The 17,173-nt window shown below is 46.5% G+C and overlaps 1 protein-coding gene across 1 annotated transcript; it reads right to left on the bottom strand.

The window, feature by feature from the left end:
* Positions 1–1,664: 1,664 nt before the first annotated feature.
* LOC117590820 (protein jim lovell) lies at positions 1,665–14,905 on the bottom strand. Its single transcript, XM_034283792.1, has 4 exons — positions 14,677–14,905; positions 9,529–11,753; positions 6,681–6,812; positions 1,665–3,795 (listed from the first exon to the last, which is right to left on the bottom strand). Exons 2-4 carry the CDS (start codon positions 11,711–11,713, stop codon positions 2,951–2,953), a joined length of 3,162 nt encoding a protein of 1,053 aa, XP_034139683.1. The 5' UTR covers positions 11,714–11,753; positions 14,677–14,905; the 3' UTR covers positions 1,665–2,950.
* Positions 14,906–17,173: the final 2,268 nt, after the last annotated feature.

The following is a 17,173-nucleotide window of genomic DNA, read 5'->3' as shown; positions in this document are numbered from 1 at the left end:
CAATGAAAATTCGTATAGCCTGCCTATTGTGCAGTGGGGCACCACTAGATTTAATTGCAGCCTTTGCTCTGGCGATGGGTTTGTGTGGGAATGCCCGACATGGCCAGGTTGTTGGTTCCATTTGCTCTTTGTTTTCCATTTTGCAATAGGGTCGGTTATCAGTGCATCGGAGCTTGGATTATTGGCCTTGCCCTTCACTTGCTTTGTGTCAGTCGGTTGCATTCATATCGACAATTTGTGCCGTGGAAGGTATCGACACGGAGTTGTGTCGATTACGAGTTAAATGTTCAAAAGCCATAAAAAGATTGAAAAGTGGTCCAGGTCAGTGGTAGAATATTTATGTTGCCAAATGTGTGCACTTCTGCACTCATTCAACCCGACTGTAGACGGAAATTGAGAATTCGGGACTGATTTTTAATTGAATTTGATTCTTTGCCTGCTCTTTGCTGAACATAGTGAAAATTTTCTAATATAAAATATTTAAAATTAACAGTTGCGCGCCAAAGGATAGTAGATAAGAGATAAATGCTATGGAACTCTTTGGTCCGACTATGCGTCGACTCTACACGTAATCTTACATAATTTTACTGCACAGCCTGGCGACCTCTGGCGCTGCTGATTGCGCCCCTTAGTTTGCCTCTTTCAGGAACAGATGGCGTCTGCGATGTATTTTAATAATAAAAACAGAGGTCTCTAGTTATGTACAGTAAATCGATAGCTATTGATAGTTGGCACAAAACAATTCTACGATTAAAATACTGAAAAACTATTTTGGAAAGTTGAAATGGGATTTTGGAAAAAGCGCTCAAATTCAATTTTATACCCGGTGCTCGAAGAGTAAATAGGATATATGTTAATGGTGGTCGGAGCAATGTGCTTAACGCATAGAAGGCAACGTTGCCGTCCTATTAAGTATATACATGTGTATATATTCTTGATCAGCATTAATAGATGAGTTGATGTAGCCATTTTTGTCTGGAGTTACCAAAATTTGTCTGAAGACTCATGTGATATCAAACTGAAACTGTTTGTTTTGTTTCTCCCCGCCCCCTTCCGACTCCATAAAGAGCGAAAGTCTGCTGTATCAACAATTTTAAAGAAAATATAAATCTAAGAACGCAATTCCGTAGGGAATCCCCATATCTATCAGATCACCGAATTGGGATTAGATTGGATCATTATTATAGCCAGAATGAAGAACATTGATTTACAGTGGCTCCACCCACCCCGTCCAGCAGCTTTTTTTATTTCTTGCACATTCTCTCATTCCCCACTCAGCCTCGTGCAGTGTGTGTCTCTAGAGGAGGGGGGCGAGCTGGGGGAGCGTGCTGGCGTTTTTAGACATGGCTATATCGACTCGGCTATTAATGCTGATCAAGAATATATATTCTTTGTTTGGTCGGAAACGCTTTCTTGAGTGTGTTACATTTTTTCTCCACAAATACAATATACCCTATTTACTCTTCGAGTACCGGATTTAAAAATATATTTAATTTGGAAGTAAATGGGGCTTTTATAATAATGCATTATTTTCCACTCAGAAAATATTTATTAGAATATTCCTTCCCATTAGCCATATGATAGAAGGAAACACTTATTTAACCTTTTATTTAATAACTTTTACTATTTATTGTAATGCATACACTTCAATTTTTTTCTTTCTTTTTACTTAAATATGTACGTTCTTGTGTGTTATTATATTTAATATTATGTGTGTGTTCTTGTGCTTATAAATTGTCAACACTACATGTTAAAAATTAGATTACAAAACTGATAGATCTGCGCGGGGGATGTATGCCTTCGATTTACAAAGCGGTGTCTACAAGTACATTCATCTGTATGTATATATTTGTCTGCATTAGCCATTGAGTGTGGAGGGAAACGGTGCGCTGATTTGGGAATATGAAGGGCTCAGGATGTGCACAAATATAAGATATGGGAAGAGGTGCAAATGCCTGCTTTACAAATATAAATGCCTACTAGAACACTTACTACTACAAAGGACTACGCCTTTTTTTTTATAAAATAACATTCAAAATTTTGGTACAGTCATCGGTCATCGGCTATTGATAGATCGATATTATCAATACTACTAACTACAAACTATGTATTACAATATACGTCTGAGAACTGAGGGGGCTGTGGCAGCAGATAGTAACTGTGGAACCTGCGGATGCTCCACAGTCCCCGGGGTTAGCCCATCTAATGCTGTTGTTTGGTGACTTCTACATATGTATTTACAAGACTCTCTTAAACTTCGCATACAATTTTGATTATATTCCATTTAATACTTAAAAAATAACATAATAATTATAATAGTACAATATTTAGCAGAAATTGTAACTGTATTGCCTCAAATGCTTTGTAAGCTTTGTCGTATTCGATTACTTAATGGCAAATTAATTGCAAATCTCGAAATAATATCATCAATAAATACATTATCATACAATCGGGTATCGGTAATAGGTAATTGGGTGTAGGGAATAGGAACTAAAAGCGCCAGCAAATCGTATCCTTTGCTTAAACCAAATAAATAGGGAATCCTCGCCAATAAAATATTGTATTTAGGGCTACAAATGAAACTAAATAGTGGGTTAAGGTTACACATATTGCATATCGTTTCTGTTCACAGTTTTTAAGTCCGCAGAGGTGGCAACGCGTGGGCGGCAGGACATGTCGCAGTCGTTGGCTGGTGGGGATTGGAGCCCTGCATCTGGGTCTGCAGCTGCAGCTGGCGCTTGGCCCGATAGCGTTTCATCTTGCGCCTGGCCATAAAGAGGTGGCCGGGTTTAAAGCTGAGATCGCGACACCCCAGGTGGGGCAGGGCGGATCGCGGGTGTCGAAGGGTCGTTGGAGGACCTGGGCCTGCCGGATTCTGCTCCTGGTCGAGCTCGAACTGCGGGAAGTATATTGGATTGGCAGCCCCAGTTGCCCAATCCCGCCACATGTTTCAATCCTGCCCAGCAACTCCATTTAGTTGCGTCAAGGGGGGTCCCGTCGCTGCCATCTCTCGCCGTTGCTCCAATGAGAGAGGAATCCCTTGTCCCGCAAAATCGTCGTCCATGGAGGAGGACTGCTTAGAGGCCACCGACTTGCAGTCCTCATCCATTGTCATTCCCAGATGGTGCATGGCAGCCGCTGCATGGTGTCGCTCTGCCGGCGGCAGAAGATTGAGCATGCTCAGGGGTAGTCCCGGGAAACCGCCGGAAAAGTCGGGATAAAATCCTTGCGGATTGAAGGGATTGAAGAGGGCATTGGGTCCGCCCAACAAATCGGGCTCTGAGCTGCCGCTTCGAGGCCCGCCTGGAGGACCCAGAGGCAGTCCCAGCTCCAAGTCGAGTGGCCCCAAGGAACCGAGGTCACTGGGATGCGGCATGGAAGGGCCATTTCCACTGGCCGAGCCGCAGTGTGGAACATTCCCATTCCCAGAGCTACCCGAGGTATTGTTACTCGTCGAGCCCTTGTCCTTGTCCTTTTCCTTGCGGTCCTTGTTCTTCTCGCTCTTGCTGGAGTTGCCACCGCCTCCGTTGCCCCCACTGATGCCCATCTGGAGCATCTCAATGGGTGGCCCGCTGATGCAATCCTTACGGAGCTGCTCCAGTTTCAAACTCTTTCCGTACTTGCCCCGCACATACATCAGCAGGGAGTTGTACGGTATGCCAAAGATGCGGGAGGCCTGCGAGGTGGTCATCTTCTTGTTCCACACGTGCTGAAGGGCCTCCGTTAGCTCTGTGTTGGTCCAGGAACGAGGTGGTCCGCCCCGTGGTGCCGAGTGTTGTCCCTTGGGTCGTGGCACTGCAAAAAGAATGCGCAAATGTCGATTAGGCCATAGTCTTGCTTAACCAAGGGATGGAGGAGGAAAGGAGTGCTTAAGGCGCCACAAACACGTATAGGCTTGTACAAATATCAGAGCTTATCTTGTAGCTTAAATCTGCTAATGTTTCAATCTTTTGGCCCCATATGCTGCCTAGACAACTTCGCTGAAAAGTCGCCCATTGTCTGGCACTGTCTGCTCCACACAGCTTCAGCCTTCAGCTCGTAGTCGTACTCGTACACACCCTCCAATGGTTCGTTCTTCGTGTGGCACCAGCTCGCACAAAGAGCGATCACCTGGCAAACCAAAACAAAAAAACAAAAGAAAGGGAGAGAGCGGCAAACACTGCAAGCGCTGCGGTGGTTCCCATTCTGACCCGGCCCTGGCCCGTCTTCATCTCCTGACCGGCTTTTCTTCTATATGCAAATTACGACTATGCATCGACTGTGGCGTCACATGCACCGCTAAAACTCAATTTAGATTCCGCAGATATCGACTAGCAACAGCAACAGCACCGCCAACAAAGCCACAGGTTCCTTTCATGACTCTGTCGCTGGCTGTGTGACAATGGGCGCCTGAAGTGATCGACGCGAAAGAAGAGCGAGTTGGATGTGGCATCAGTTTGCAAGCAGTACTCGGAATGAGCAGGATAATTCCGTCCTATCATATTATTTTACTTCAATTTTGAGTCTGAGAAAATTCTGTTTTTACATTTATGAGCTGTTTCTTCCGCTGCTTTACTCTCCATTTACTATGCAGGGTCGCAAGGGAGGACTGACCCTTAGATTTCAGTTTATTTAGCTCGGGCTAAGAGCAACTACTAATACACCAATAAATAGCAAAGACCAGCATAGACCATTGGGAATTAAAATATGTGGTCTTTCTATCGATGCTCAGCCAGAGACAACAGCCTCCTGTTCGTTGTTGGCTTTCACATGAACGAAATTCAAATTTTGCACTAATCACGTTCTACAGACGAAAGATGGCTAAAAGAATGCCCAAATGATCAAATGAATGTGAACAAATCAGTTAATCACACCCACACGGATGCAGGGTGGGCCGTCCAAGGGAGAAGCAGAGGAGGATGAGGACAATGTTGAGGAAAGAGACGAATTTTCGCAGCGAACCTGCGAGGGGGGCTCCAACTACTGCTGCTCTCTAGCTCTAGATTGGGATCAGTGGAACAGTGGAACGGGCTTGCAGACTTGCAATAAAGAATATCATGCTATGCGGCAGATTTGCGTTTTGTTTACTGTCTTACATTGTTGTAATTGTGTTTGTAAGAATATGGAAGATGAGATACCATTGAAAACTGTACTTTTTGGTATGCGGAACATATGATCACGATTTTTGCTTTGCTTTTTTGTTATTGCTTCTATTGATGGGCGATTGACCAGAAAATTAAGCAATTATCTCTAGCGTGTATGAGACTTTGAACCCTTTGAAAGCCTCTCATCGTTGTATAGGCTTCCCCTTTCAATCATGCTAAGCGAATGGCTTGATGAAGCATATGCCGGCGCTTGCACACACTCGAGAGCTAATCGCATACGAGAGGCTGCCCGAGCTAATAGCCAGCACTTTGACCCCCACCGCCATCCAACTGTCAAATAAACTGTCAGGGAAAATAGCTCACATGCAGATTAAAATATCGATTCACACAATATCAGTCCCCTCTTCCTTCCGTTCCTCCACTTCTCGCTTGTCAATCACTTCGCTATCACAGAAGATAATTGATTTCTGAACCACATTTACGAATTGTGGAGTTATGACCATTACAGGTATACGAAAAACATCATTGCTTTCTGAGGTTTCACTTGCATCACATCGTCCGTAGGTGAACAATGTTGAGAAACGATAGAAACGTACGATACAGACAGTCTTTTCGTTTCTGAGTCGATCGCCCATTTGTCAATCAGAAAAAGCGACGGTTTCGCTTGCGCTTTCGAGTCTACATTTACATTAATCATTTTATGCATAGGTGCACATGCTGCCCCATTGAAGAAACCAATAAAGAAACAAACAAACACAATTTCTTGAACGATCCAGCGATTGCAGTGAGCGCACCGGAAAACCACAGAAACAAATTTGCCGCCTCACATGATCGCACGAGTGATCAGTGATCGCATCTAAAAAACAATCTGGTAAGAGGTAGATAATGTGGGCATGAGGGACAGGCATGAGCATAGATCTGCCCCCAAAAGGAAATAAAGAAGTACTGGTTTCATATTCGTATGGAGTGCTGGATGAAGAGAGCTTTGGGATATTGGAATATCAGGAAATGTTTGATATTTCCCCACAGATTTCTATGTAACCTAATCGGCTACAATTTAGCCACTTCTAAACCGGCTAAGACCCCTTCTATTTACTCCTCAATTACTCACAGTTGATCTGGAGCTGAATACTGAAGAGCAAAAGGAACTAAAGTGTTTTCTTATTTCTTATTTCCCCCAGCTCGAATATGTGCACCAGAGTGCAGGAGATCACATTTAGGGAGGGGTACAGAGTGCAGGGTGCAGCTTACAGCGTTCAGCGTATAGACGGCAGAAAACTTGGCTTGAACTCTGGAGAGCAGCAAACCGAGATCAATCAGTCAGGTGTGAAGTATTGCAACAAGGCACCGAATCCGAACGCAAGCGCGAACGCGAACGTGAACTGTTCGCTCTGCAAATGCCATGCCTCAACGTGATCGACGCCAATCACATTGAAATCATTTCGAACCTTTCTCGCTGCAGTGTGGTGGTTGCTGTCTACTGTTTGCTGTTTCTGCCTTTCCAGTGGCTCGTTATTGTCTCTCTGGGGTTAATTGGGTGTTTGCTGAGCTCGGGAAAAGTTCATTCTTGAACAATTATGTGAAAGGGCTACTTACTTTTTTTCTTAAGGAAGGGCGGTGGTCCGCCGCTCATGTCGCGTGGGTCACTCATCTCCATCAGCGGATTATAAAGCTTGCCGGGATCGATTCCGGGTGGAAATAGGCCGAGTGGGGAGTCCAGGCCAAACACTGCAGTGAAAAATATTGTTGAATAAAAGACAGTATTGATTACATATTCAAATGAGTCCAAAGAATGAGTGCACTTGGCCATTTCTTGTCTATCACATAAGTGTTAGCAACTGCTGAAAATCTCAAGTAAGCGACTAATTTTCCGGCTCACTGATTAACCAGGCGAACTAAACGAGGGCCAATGTACTCAGGGAGTCGCAGAGAATACCAATGGATGTTAAACAATAGTACGTCATTATCCCATTAATATTTTACGCTTGGAGTACACTTCTAGAACAGCTTCTACACATGAGTGAAACAATTGAAGCGCTGATGAGGCGCCAACAGCAGCTGAAGGATATCCAAGCAGGTTTGCAGTGCCGTACCTGAGCAAAGGAGCGTCAGGCGAGAGGCAACGTATAATATTGACATTGTGTTGAAAGATTTCATAAGTCGCGCCGCGGGTTCCGGGACAAACCCGCACAGAAGGAGCAGAAAGAACGGAACGAAGACAATGCAGGGGCATGTGAATAAGGGGATGGATGGATAAGTATCTGTGTCTAAAGGATATGTTGTATCTGCAGCATAATGACACAAATAACGAGCTCACATTGTTTGGGTCTGTTGTCTGAAGTAGACATTACAACACGCCGCTCCACGTATACGTAATATTTCTTCGATTTTCCTCTACTTGTTTTGACTGTGTGTGGAATTAGTGGCTTTCCTTTCAAATGTTTGAAGGGGTCTAGAACAGATAGACGTCCATTCCGTTCTTCCCCCATACGTCAGAAGCTATTAGTTCAATGATTTTCGCACCGAAAGTATTTCGCCAAAAATAAATAAAAATCACATTCCCCATACGAACTAGGGTGGCAAGTCTCTTCCTGGCCTGTCTGCGAGACTCCTGTTTTGTTCGTGACATCGGGAGGGGCGAAAGTAGAAATACACCATGCATGTTGTCGTATGGGATATGCAAGGAAGCTGCTTACAAGAGGTCCTTGGTCGCAGATATGATGGTTCCTAAACAAAAATCCCCTTAGCTGTGCAATAGCAAATTGGAAACTTGTAATCTACACAGTACGGGTGTACCATCACAGTCATTTACAGGGTAAAAAGTTCTCCATGCCTTGGGTATTGCTTGAGTTTTCACAGTTCTTTCTCTTTACGTTTGACTGGGCCGTATCCATGTGCCTGGATCCTTCATTGCCTGCAGCCTGTTTATGCAGTAGTTAGCGATTTGCTCGCAGACGCGACTTCAGTGCGCTCAAGCTCCACGTCCACGCCGCCTCCCCGTCCTGGCTACCCTTTCCATAAACCCTGATACGTTGTCTGAAATTTTTGTCGCATTAAAAGGTATTGCGCTTCCTGCCTTCCTGGCTACTACTTGGCATTTTCGTACAATTTTTCATATTTTTGTGCCTTAATTTATTTTATATCCTCTGTGCGCGCGTCTCGCCGGCATTCTCCCTGCTGCTGCTCTACCTAGGTGAAGGTTCTGGGCTCCCCAAACGGATATTATTAATATGAATATCGCGCGACTTATATGCAAAAGTAGAATACGGGAAGCCCAACCACGAGACGTCATTCTCCTTCTTGTCTTCCTTTAGTCCCCTTCTAGTCCCCTTCTGGCCATCGTATTTTTATTTATGCCACCGACGCTGCCAAAGTTGTTTGCCAAAAGGTTTAACTTGTGCGCTCCGGCATACTTTAAACACAACACATGGAATGAGTGGCAGCAGGGCTGCACGGAGTGGTGAGGCGGGGGCGTGGCAGGTTGGCAACTTAAAAGTCATTTCGCTAAACGTCTGCTGACAGTTTGAACCTAGTCTGAAAGGAGTCTTCTCCTCACATGTTGCAAGAGACACAACATAAATTTCTTGCGCTTTCTGCACGCAATGTCAAAGTCCCTCACCTCCCCCCCACTGCCTAACCACCACCCTCCTGTCGGGGGCTCACCTTTGCACCTCAATTTGTGGCAGTGTGCGCGTCGCCTGACTTTCCCCATGACATAAAAATAAAAAAAAATCGTATAGAACGCAATTGAATGTATTTCGACTGCACTCCAAACATGGGACTCGACCGCATTCGGATTTCGAAGTCTACCTTATGACAGACACTGCATGGGTGCATGCGAGAAGGCTAAACTGACAAATTATTGGGAGCCCATTACCATGTCATTGCATTTCAATATTTCTTGCGAGCTGTCTACAGAGAAAACTATTTATGACTTAATTAGTCTCGAAAAATTCCCCTATTCCTTCAAATAAATTCAGTGTTTTGTGTGTGGCTTGAAGCTCTCAAAGCCATCGTATGCTGGTACTTGAATGCTGTCAAAATGGTTTGGTAATGGCTTGTGGCCTCTGAACAGGTGAAATAAGCCTCAAAAAGGGGCACTCAAAAGCGAGAGAAACCCTAATGTGCTTATAGGAGCTTTGCGACAAGAGGGTTGGGCTTCTCCAAGAATACTCGTAGCATGCAGACACTTTGATGCTGCACAGAGGCCACATGTTGCATTTTACCCAACCCACAGCTGGAAGGGAAAAAGGGACGTGTAAACATATCAGAAGGAGACTCCTCGAAACTCTCCGTTGAGCTGACTGTGGGGGCGAAGTTCTGCGGAAGAGTATGGGACTTATCCTTTTTGAGGACTTCCGCTGGGATGTCACTGACCGATAACCTAGTGACCTCTTTGGACTCGAAACGAATAAAGCTAAGTGTAATCAAATCTTGTACTCACTGTGCGGCGGCGTCAGCGTCATCGCGGAGGACATGCCGGGAAAAGGCAGCGGCGATGGCGGATGCGTGTGAGGATGTCCATCCTGCTGACTAAAGTGTCCGGGGAGACTCATCGGCGAGGACGGGCCAAACTCTTTGGCAAAGTCTTTGCCAAACTCCTTGCCAAGCTCCTTGCTCAGGCGGTTCATACTCTCCTCCAACCGTTCATGGGGTGCCTGTCCCGGACATCCGCTTCCCGGCCCGCCACTGCTCCCAGGTGGCCCTCCGTTGGGTCCCCCGAACGGGGACATGACCATGGGCCCCAACATGCTGTTGCCAAAAGCGCATTGATCGCGGGGATCTCGCGGATCTCGTTGATGCATGGCAGCTGCCGCAGCTGCCGCAGCCAGGGACATCTCCATCTGGTGCTCCATGTGGTGAAAGGGATGGTCTCCGGCACCGACTGCAGCCACGGCGGCCGCCGCTGCGGCATGCATCTGTGCCTCTAGTGCCTCCATGTGACATGGCGGGCTGTCCGGAAGGCCTGGGGGCCGCATGCCGGGCGGAGGGAAACTCATTAGTCCATTGCCCCCCGCCGAGCAGCTGGTGGGCGTATGGATTGGCGTTGACGATGCGTTGGGATTTGCATTCAGCTGCCTGATATCCTTAAGAGACAGCATGATCCGTTGGTTGTTGTCCTGGAGTTTGCTGCTATTGTTGTTGTTGTTGTTGTTCGATTCACAATCGGATGAGTGGGTGGTGCGGTGGACACTGGTGTGACTGACGTCCTTGTCCTTCTTAGTGGTGCAGAGGTCCTCGGGCCCATCGCTAGGGCAGGGGGAGGGGATTGGCGACATGGCGGCAGCATTTGCGGCGGCTACAGCCGCCTGGCGCCTCAGCTCGTTGGTCGTGTGTATAAGCTCTTCTATGTCCTGTTCTTCCTCGTCTTCGTCCTGATCTTGATCATCTTCGTCCTCTTCTTCGAGCTCCTGCTCGTTCTGGTGGCTCTCGTTCAGACTCAGAGGCTGCTCACTGTCTTTGGCCATAAGCTGCTTCTCGTTCGGCTGCTCCGTAGACACTTTCAGAGCCTGTGAGGAGTCCTGCTGAGCCTGAATCGATTCTGGTCCGTCGTCCTCCTCTCCCCCCTCCATTCTCTCCAGCATCTCGTGTTTAATCACAGTTTGCAGTGTTTCCGCCTCGGGCTTGTTCAGGGCAAAGTCGTGTGGGACATCGCCCGACCGGCGTCGCGGTCGCGCTTGCTTGCGTCTTGGCATCGGTGAACTTCCACCCAGTTCCTGGTCACTCTCCAGCTCGCGATCGCACTCCTGCTCCCTCTTCCGGCGCAGCCTTAGCGCCGCCATAGAGCTCGCGGGGTTGCCAAAGAGGTGTTGCCTGGAAGGCATTATCAGTTTACCATCTGATGCTGCCTGGGCTGGTCGGACCATCGATGGCGACTCGTCCTCAAAGCTGGAGGAGAGCACCGATGCATCCAGTAGCCCGAAATCATCGGGCGAAGCTGCTGGCGTGGGCGTGTGCTCCGGAACGGAGCTCTCGACGAGTCCTCGCACTTGCAGGGACTCTCCCGCCTGTATCAGTGTTTGCAGCCGCTGCTGGGGCACGCTTATCTCGCCGCGGTACATGAAGTCCACAATGGCCTGGACGACCCAGCCGCGAAAGTCCTTAAGCACAATCACTGGGTGCTTGCAGGGTGTTTCAGCGAAAACGCGTTGAAAGAAGGGGGAGCATGCGGACAACACCATTTTGTGGGCCCGGATCGAAGTCTCTGCACAGACCAACGTCACGTCGACCAGCGTTTTAGTCTGCAACAGGGCGTCGAAGGCCCTCAGGATGTGATTCTGATGATTGTTCCAGCGCAGACTGTAGTGATCCTGTGGTGCCGTTGCTGCGATGGTACTACCGAGTGCCCCACCGCCTAACGTGGGGGTGGCCGGTGGACTATGTCCTGCAGGAGATGCGTGTGCCGCCATTGTTGCTTTAGTGGCCGTTTGACTCATGTTCAAGGGCAGGGGGGGCGGTGTGGGCGGCGATGTGGGAGGCGTGGAGTGCATGGGGCCGTGATCACTGGTCGGGGTCTTGGCCAGCAATGGAAGGGGCAGCGGTAATGTCGCCTCCTGTCGCCCAAAGTCGTTCATGTTGCGCGACGTCAGTTTACCGCGTTTATTCAACTCCTCGGCGTCCTTTAACATTCCCCCGCTCCAGTCACGTGCAAAGCTGCGCTCCGCTTCTCTGTAAATGGAAAGTGAGAGAGTGAGTGAGAGAATGACGGGGGGAATCAGAATGGGGTTACTAGAGAAGAGACGAATAGGCAGAACTTAAGGATAATGCAAGGATAAGGCGTGCTCGTATTCTCCTAATGTATTATTCGTATTCATGACATATGCTGTGGGGCATGGAATACTCGTATCTGTGCGGCAGGCAATATGTGTGATAATATGTTAATGAGTCTCGGCATACATATATCAAATTTTTTCGGATGGAAGCGTGAGGCAACAAAAAAGCCGCACGCAGCAGGTAGCAGGCGGGTGGTGAAGTAAAACAAAAGCTAAGGACCAGACAATCACAGTTGCTACGTGTCGTGTCGTATATCCTTGAGGATATCACATGCAGATGTGTGATGTGTGTTAATGGCTCTCCTCTCCCAATCTCATTTTCTGTCTTTTCATAGAATCTGTTCTGATTTCGTTTCTGTTTAACTGTACAGTGGTGGGAATAGGATTTATTACTTGAAAATCGCAACGCATCGAAATAAACCAGGATATTTTTCATATCGTGCACTCTCATGCCTATCTCTGAAAAGTGCTGATGGACCACTTGTACTTCATTCATTCATTTCATCACTCATAGATTTTCTCTCCAGTTGATACCACAGTGCATTCTGGAGAGCTTTTCGCTCATCTCAGTGCGTGGCATCTAATTAATTCAGCAACTGTGTACCCCCGTTCCCGGGGTGCTCCTGCGTGTGTGAATTTTTAAAAGAATCACCAGCTGCCTGACTGACTTCGCCGAAAGCCACGGGTCCACGTAGGAAACTTCGGAATCCCCCTCCCAGCGACTTCTTGATGCAAAATTAAAAAACTTTACTAGAAGCGTAAGCAAAATAAACATTTTTATTTGCCCTAGCTGCTGCATCTTTGGCGACCTCCATTCTCCTTCTCAGTCCGTTTGTGGAGCGGTTAAGCGGTTGGAGGTTGGTGCTGGAAGCCGCATATTAACACATGCTTCTGGGGGCCAGGAGCTATAGCTACATCTATAGCTGGAGAAGAAGCAGGACCAAAGCCGCAGTCAGAACCAGAACCAGAACCTGAACTAGAGACGGAGCGAAAGGATAACCACGCTCGAGTGCAACAATGTGCAATTAGCAGGGAACTGCTCTGCTTTCGCTGCCTTCGACTTCTTGGGTTTCGGCTCTTCCACAATTTTGGCCCGTTTCTCATTTGCGGTCCTCGACAGCTGAGACAACATTTTTATTTATTTATTTTACTTTTCTGTCGAGTGGTGCGACAGGTAAAAGCAAGTTAGTGGAACGCCAAGAAGAGAAGCGTTTTTTAAATTAATTGTAATGTAAGTCGCTTGAAGGTGGCTGACGAACGGGTTGACGGGTGGATTCTAGTCAAATTTAAAGTTAAACTTTAACAGGAAACACCAATAACATGAACTAGAACATAAATTAGCAAATTTGTATTCTACCTTGCCTAATATCCTCTCACTTTACGAATCTTTACTTTACGAATATCCTCTCACACATACCATTTACGAATTTTCCAGTTTTTAAGTAGATTTGCGGAGGCTTCTCTTTAAACCTCTGTTCGATGCTTAATTTTCACATCCACAAAATATTTTTTCAGAATGTACATAAATACGAATATGAATTCTTTTGATCAACAAATCAACTCTCTCACAATCGATGATCTGGGAGTAAAAACAAAATCCTTAACTCATATAGATTCCTGTGTAGAACCAAACAAAACACACGCACTCGCGTTTGCGGAATCTTCGTTTAACAAGCGTCCTCTGCGATCACGTGGCGCGTGTTCCCGTCGAGGGTTTGCAACAAACTGAATATGAGTCTATGCAAATATGTAAGTGCGCAGCTAAAATGTACGCTTTTCTTTTCACCTATGACCTATGGGCCTGGCCTGCCCTCATCACCCACCACACACCACATGCACCCCGCACACACATGCACCCCGAACACACATGCAACCACGAAACACCACCATCCACCACCACGCAAAATCACACCCATACATGCGAATGGCTGGCTGTCTGTCTGTATATATTTTGTGTATGTGGGCAAGAGCAGGATCAGTTGACATTTACTCTCAAATTGCCTCGCTCGACCTGCCATAAAATTTCCATCTTCCTCGGCCCTGCAGGTGATAATCAGGTGCGTGATCAAGTATATTGACACACACAGGCAAACACACACTCAGTGCATTAACAACAACAAGTAAACAGAACAAAGAACGGACCAAACCAGACACGGAATAGGTAGACGTTGGGTTAGGCAGGATATTTGCTCTTTAATGGCCGCTGACAGGTCTATTTGTGACCCATTTACAAGGCTATTTAATATATGAATGCATGTATGAATTCTTGCATGTATGTATGTACATATTGTATGTGTGTTTCTGTCTGTCCTTCAATTTAGCCATCCATTTTCGAGGAAATGCGTTTGGGTTTTGTTTGCAATTTTAGCACATGTTTCTTAATGATAGTCGTGAAACTTGTAACACTCAAACACACTCTTTTTGCTACGAAGTACAATGCTCGTTCGATTGTGAATAATAGAAGAAAGTCACGAATGGGGGCTTTCAAATTTTAAGCTTTCAAGGTGCTTAAGACAAGATAGGCAGATGTACAGATTGGATGTCGTTTTAATAGCTCGGATCACCGATACAGGGTAATTGAACTCATTAACTGCAGGATGTAACAGAATAGTTTTTAATATTAACTTCAGACACTTGTGATCAGAAAGAATCCTTTTACGATGTCCTTCAGTTACAGTTCGATAAGAAACTTTAAAACGATCGCGAGTTATTAACTGTCTTAAAAAATCCTTTTGAGAATGTGTTTAGAATATTTTAGCGTGTCTATGAAGGAGTTAATATGTGAGAACTTCACATGAAATCGTTTAATTGAAGCTTACTTTTTAAATCAACTCGAGTTTTCGATTGTATTGGCGTCGGTGTTATAGACGGCCGTTAGCCATCGTAACGGTTACCGGTTAGCTGACAGAGGTTAACGGGTAGTCGAAAAAGCTCACGTACGAGTATGTGCTGCCGCCGTGTGGGTCGTCGCGTGTAGATTCGAACCGTTCAAACGTCACAAAGCGACTAATTCAAATGATGTCGGCACGGCCCGAAAAAACACTGTAACGTCGCAGCGAACTGGAGCCGCAGCAGCAGAAGCGGCAGTGGCGGCAGCGCCAGCACACACTGCCACCCCCAATTGCCACGCCCCCAGACCGCGTATGCTGCAGTCGCCCACGTACGCGCACACGTATGAGCATCGAGTAACAAACAGTACAAGCTTGCGAAACACATGAGGATGCTACGTTCGGCAGGACGAAGCCTGCCCCGTCGGTCGGTCGGTCGTATCGAGGAACGACGAAGCGGGCTGGCAGCAACTGCAGCAGCGAAGTCGACTACTTTACTCCTTCATCGTATAAAATATATATTTTTTCCCTTTTCACAACAACAACAACTACATCAGCAGAAGAAGCAGCAGCAGCACGATGAGTAGCAGGGACAAGAAGAAGAGAGCCAGCAAGGATGTCCTCGTACGTCACGTACACCGAAAAAAATGTATAAATATGTATATATGTGTATACGAAATACATTTGCATACACATGCGTACCCGAGCCCGAAGGCGAAAGGACGAGAGCCGAACGAGACAGAAACGAACGACAGCGGGCACGAAGTGTACAAAAAGAGCACGAAAGAGCGAATCCCACACACACACACACACACACATGTGGAGGCTTTGAACGGTCGCAAAGAGTAATAGCCACCACCAGACAAAAACAGCGATAACTGGAATGACACCCACCCACCCCGCCGGCGTGGTTGTTGTTGTCTATTGTTGGCCCACATGGAGTTTACTCACTCGCAGTTGTCACACGTTGGCCGCCAACTGCGCGTGAGTGTAACATTTTTTAACGGGTCCCGGACCCCACGACGCCAACGTCGACGCTGGCGTCCGCTGGTTGCGTCGCGTCTCTGCCGCAGTCGCTGCTGTCGTCAACATATCCCTTTTCTGCCAGCTTATGGAAATTTCGAAAAGCTGCGAGTTGAGTTTTTCCCGTGACTTCCGAATGCATGGGGGAAAATTGTTAGGAGAGAGTGAGCAGCAATCGCAATGAGTGACAGAGAAAGGAAGAGATATACAGACAGAGACCTAAACAAGGTACGTGGAGAGAGTGTGTGGGTGTGTGTGTGCGAGTATGTATGTGCGCTGCTCTCCCACATGTACAACTCTTCTCCTCATCAGTCTGGGGCTTTTCCAGCTGCTGGAACTGCCTCTGCTCTGCTCTTGCTGTCCTTGTCGCATGTGCTCAGTTTTTAATATGTTCTCTTTTTGGATGCATGGTGAGCTGCGTTTTACATAGGAGAGAAGTGGGGAAGCGGTGGCGCTCTGTTACCCCGAAAAAAATCATATACACAACATATTGTACACACACACACACACATAGCAGACAGTACATACATATATGTATATGTATATACTTGAGTGTGTGCATACATACATTTGTATGTGTCTTGCTCTCTGGCATGTGTGCGAAAGAGAAATGGAAAAAGTGTATGTACGCGAAGTTCGGAAAAACCAACCCTTAGCCTAACGCGATTTTCATCAAAAGCGGAAAAGCGGTTGTGGGAAATTCCACAGAGAAGGTAGAGGGTGGGTCATATGAGCACGTTTTTGCAACATTTCGATTTGTTGGCGCAAATCTCTCACTCACCAATACGTAACACATAGGACAGGATATGGCACACAGGATATACTTAGCATGTATGTGTGTACATACATATTTTCACACACAGGCATACGCCCACATGTGAGAAAGAATGGATGGATTAGTCGAGGTCAGCAGTGTGTTGGAAGCCGAAGCCAGACATTGGTCGAAGCGATGTGTTGGCATGAGTGAGTATGAAGTATGTACATACTTACATACATATGTACATATTTACAATGTGCATCCGAAGGTAGGACTATGGGCGTGTTAGAACTACGGAGGGAACCAGATCTTACATGCGAGGATCAACAAAGCATCCATGCATTATAAAAAGGCAAATGATGATAATATAGCCAAGATTGACTGAAAACCCAAAGTGTGCTCTGTACTGTAGTTGTATCTGGGATCCATTTAAAGGTGCAATGTGTAACTTTCGCAGCCTCTTTTCAGCGCTTTTGTTTGTCTTTGTTTTTGCATTCATCGCTTTTTCTCTCCTTTTTAGTTCATTTGCATTTTATGATTTGTTTGGCTACGCTTTGTTTACGTCGTTCCATTTTCGCGGCACATTTTAATTGTCTTTCTTTGATTTTTATTTTGCGCATTTCTTTCGATGGCAACGCCAGCTCGGGTGGAAAGTTGGGACGGGTGGCGCCCGTTCCCATTTTCGGCCTATGCTAACTTAAGTCGCGC

Source organism: Drosophila guanche, unplaced genomic scaffold, assembly GCF_900245975.1.
Source record: "Drosophila guanche unplaced genomic scaffold, DGUA_6, whole genome shotgun sequence".
In the NCBI taxonomy this organism is placed as follows: Eukaryota; Metazoa; Arthropoda; class Insecta; order Diptera; family Drosophilidae; genus Drosophila; species Drosophila guanche.
The sequence above is the reverse complement of the archived record's forward strand: the minus strand, read 5'-3'. Positions and strand labels throughout refer to the sequence as shown.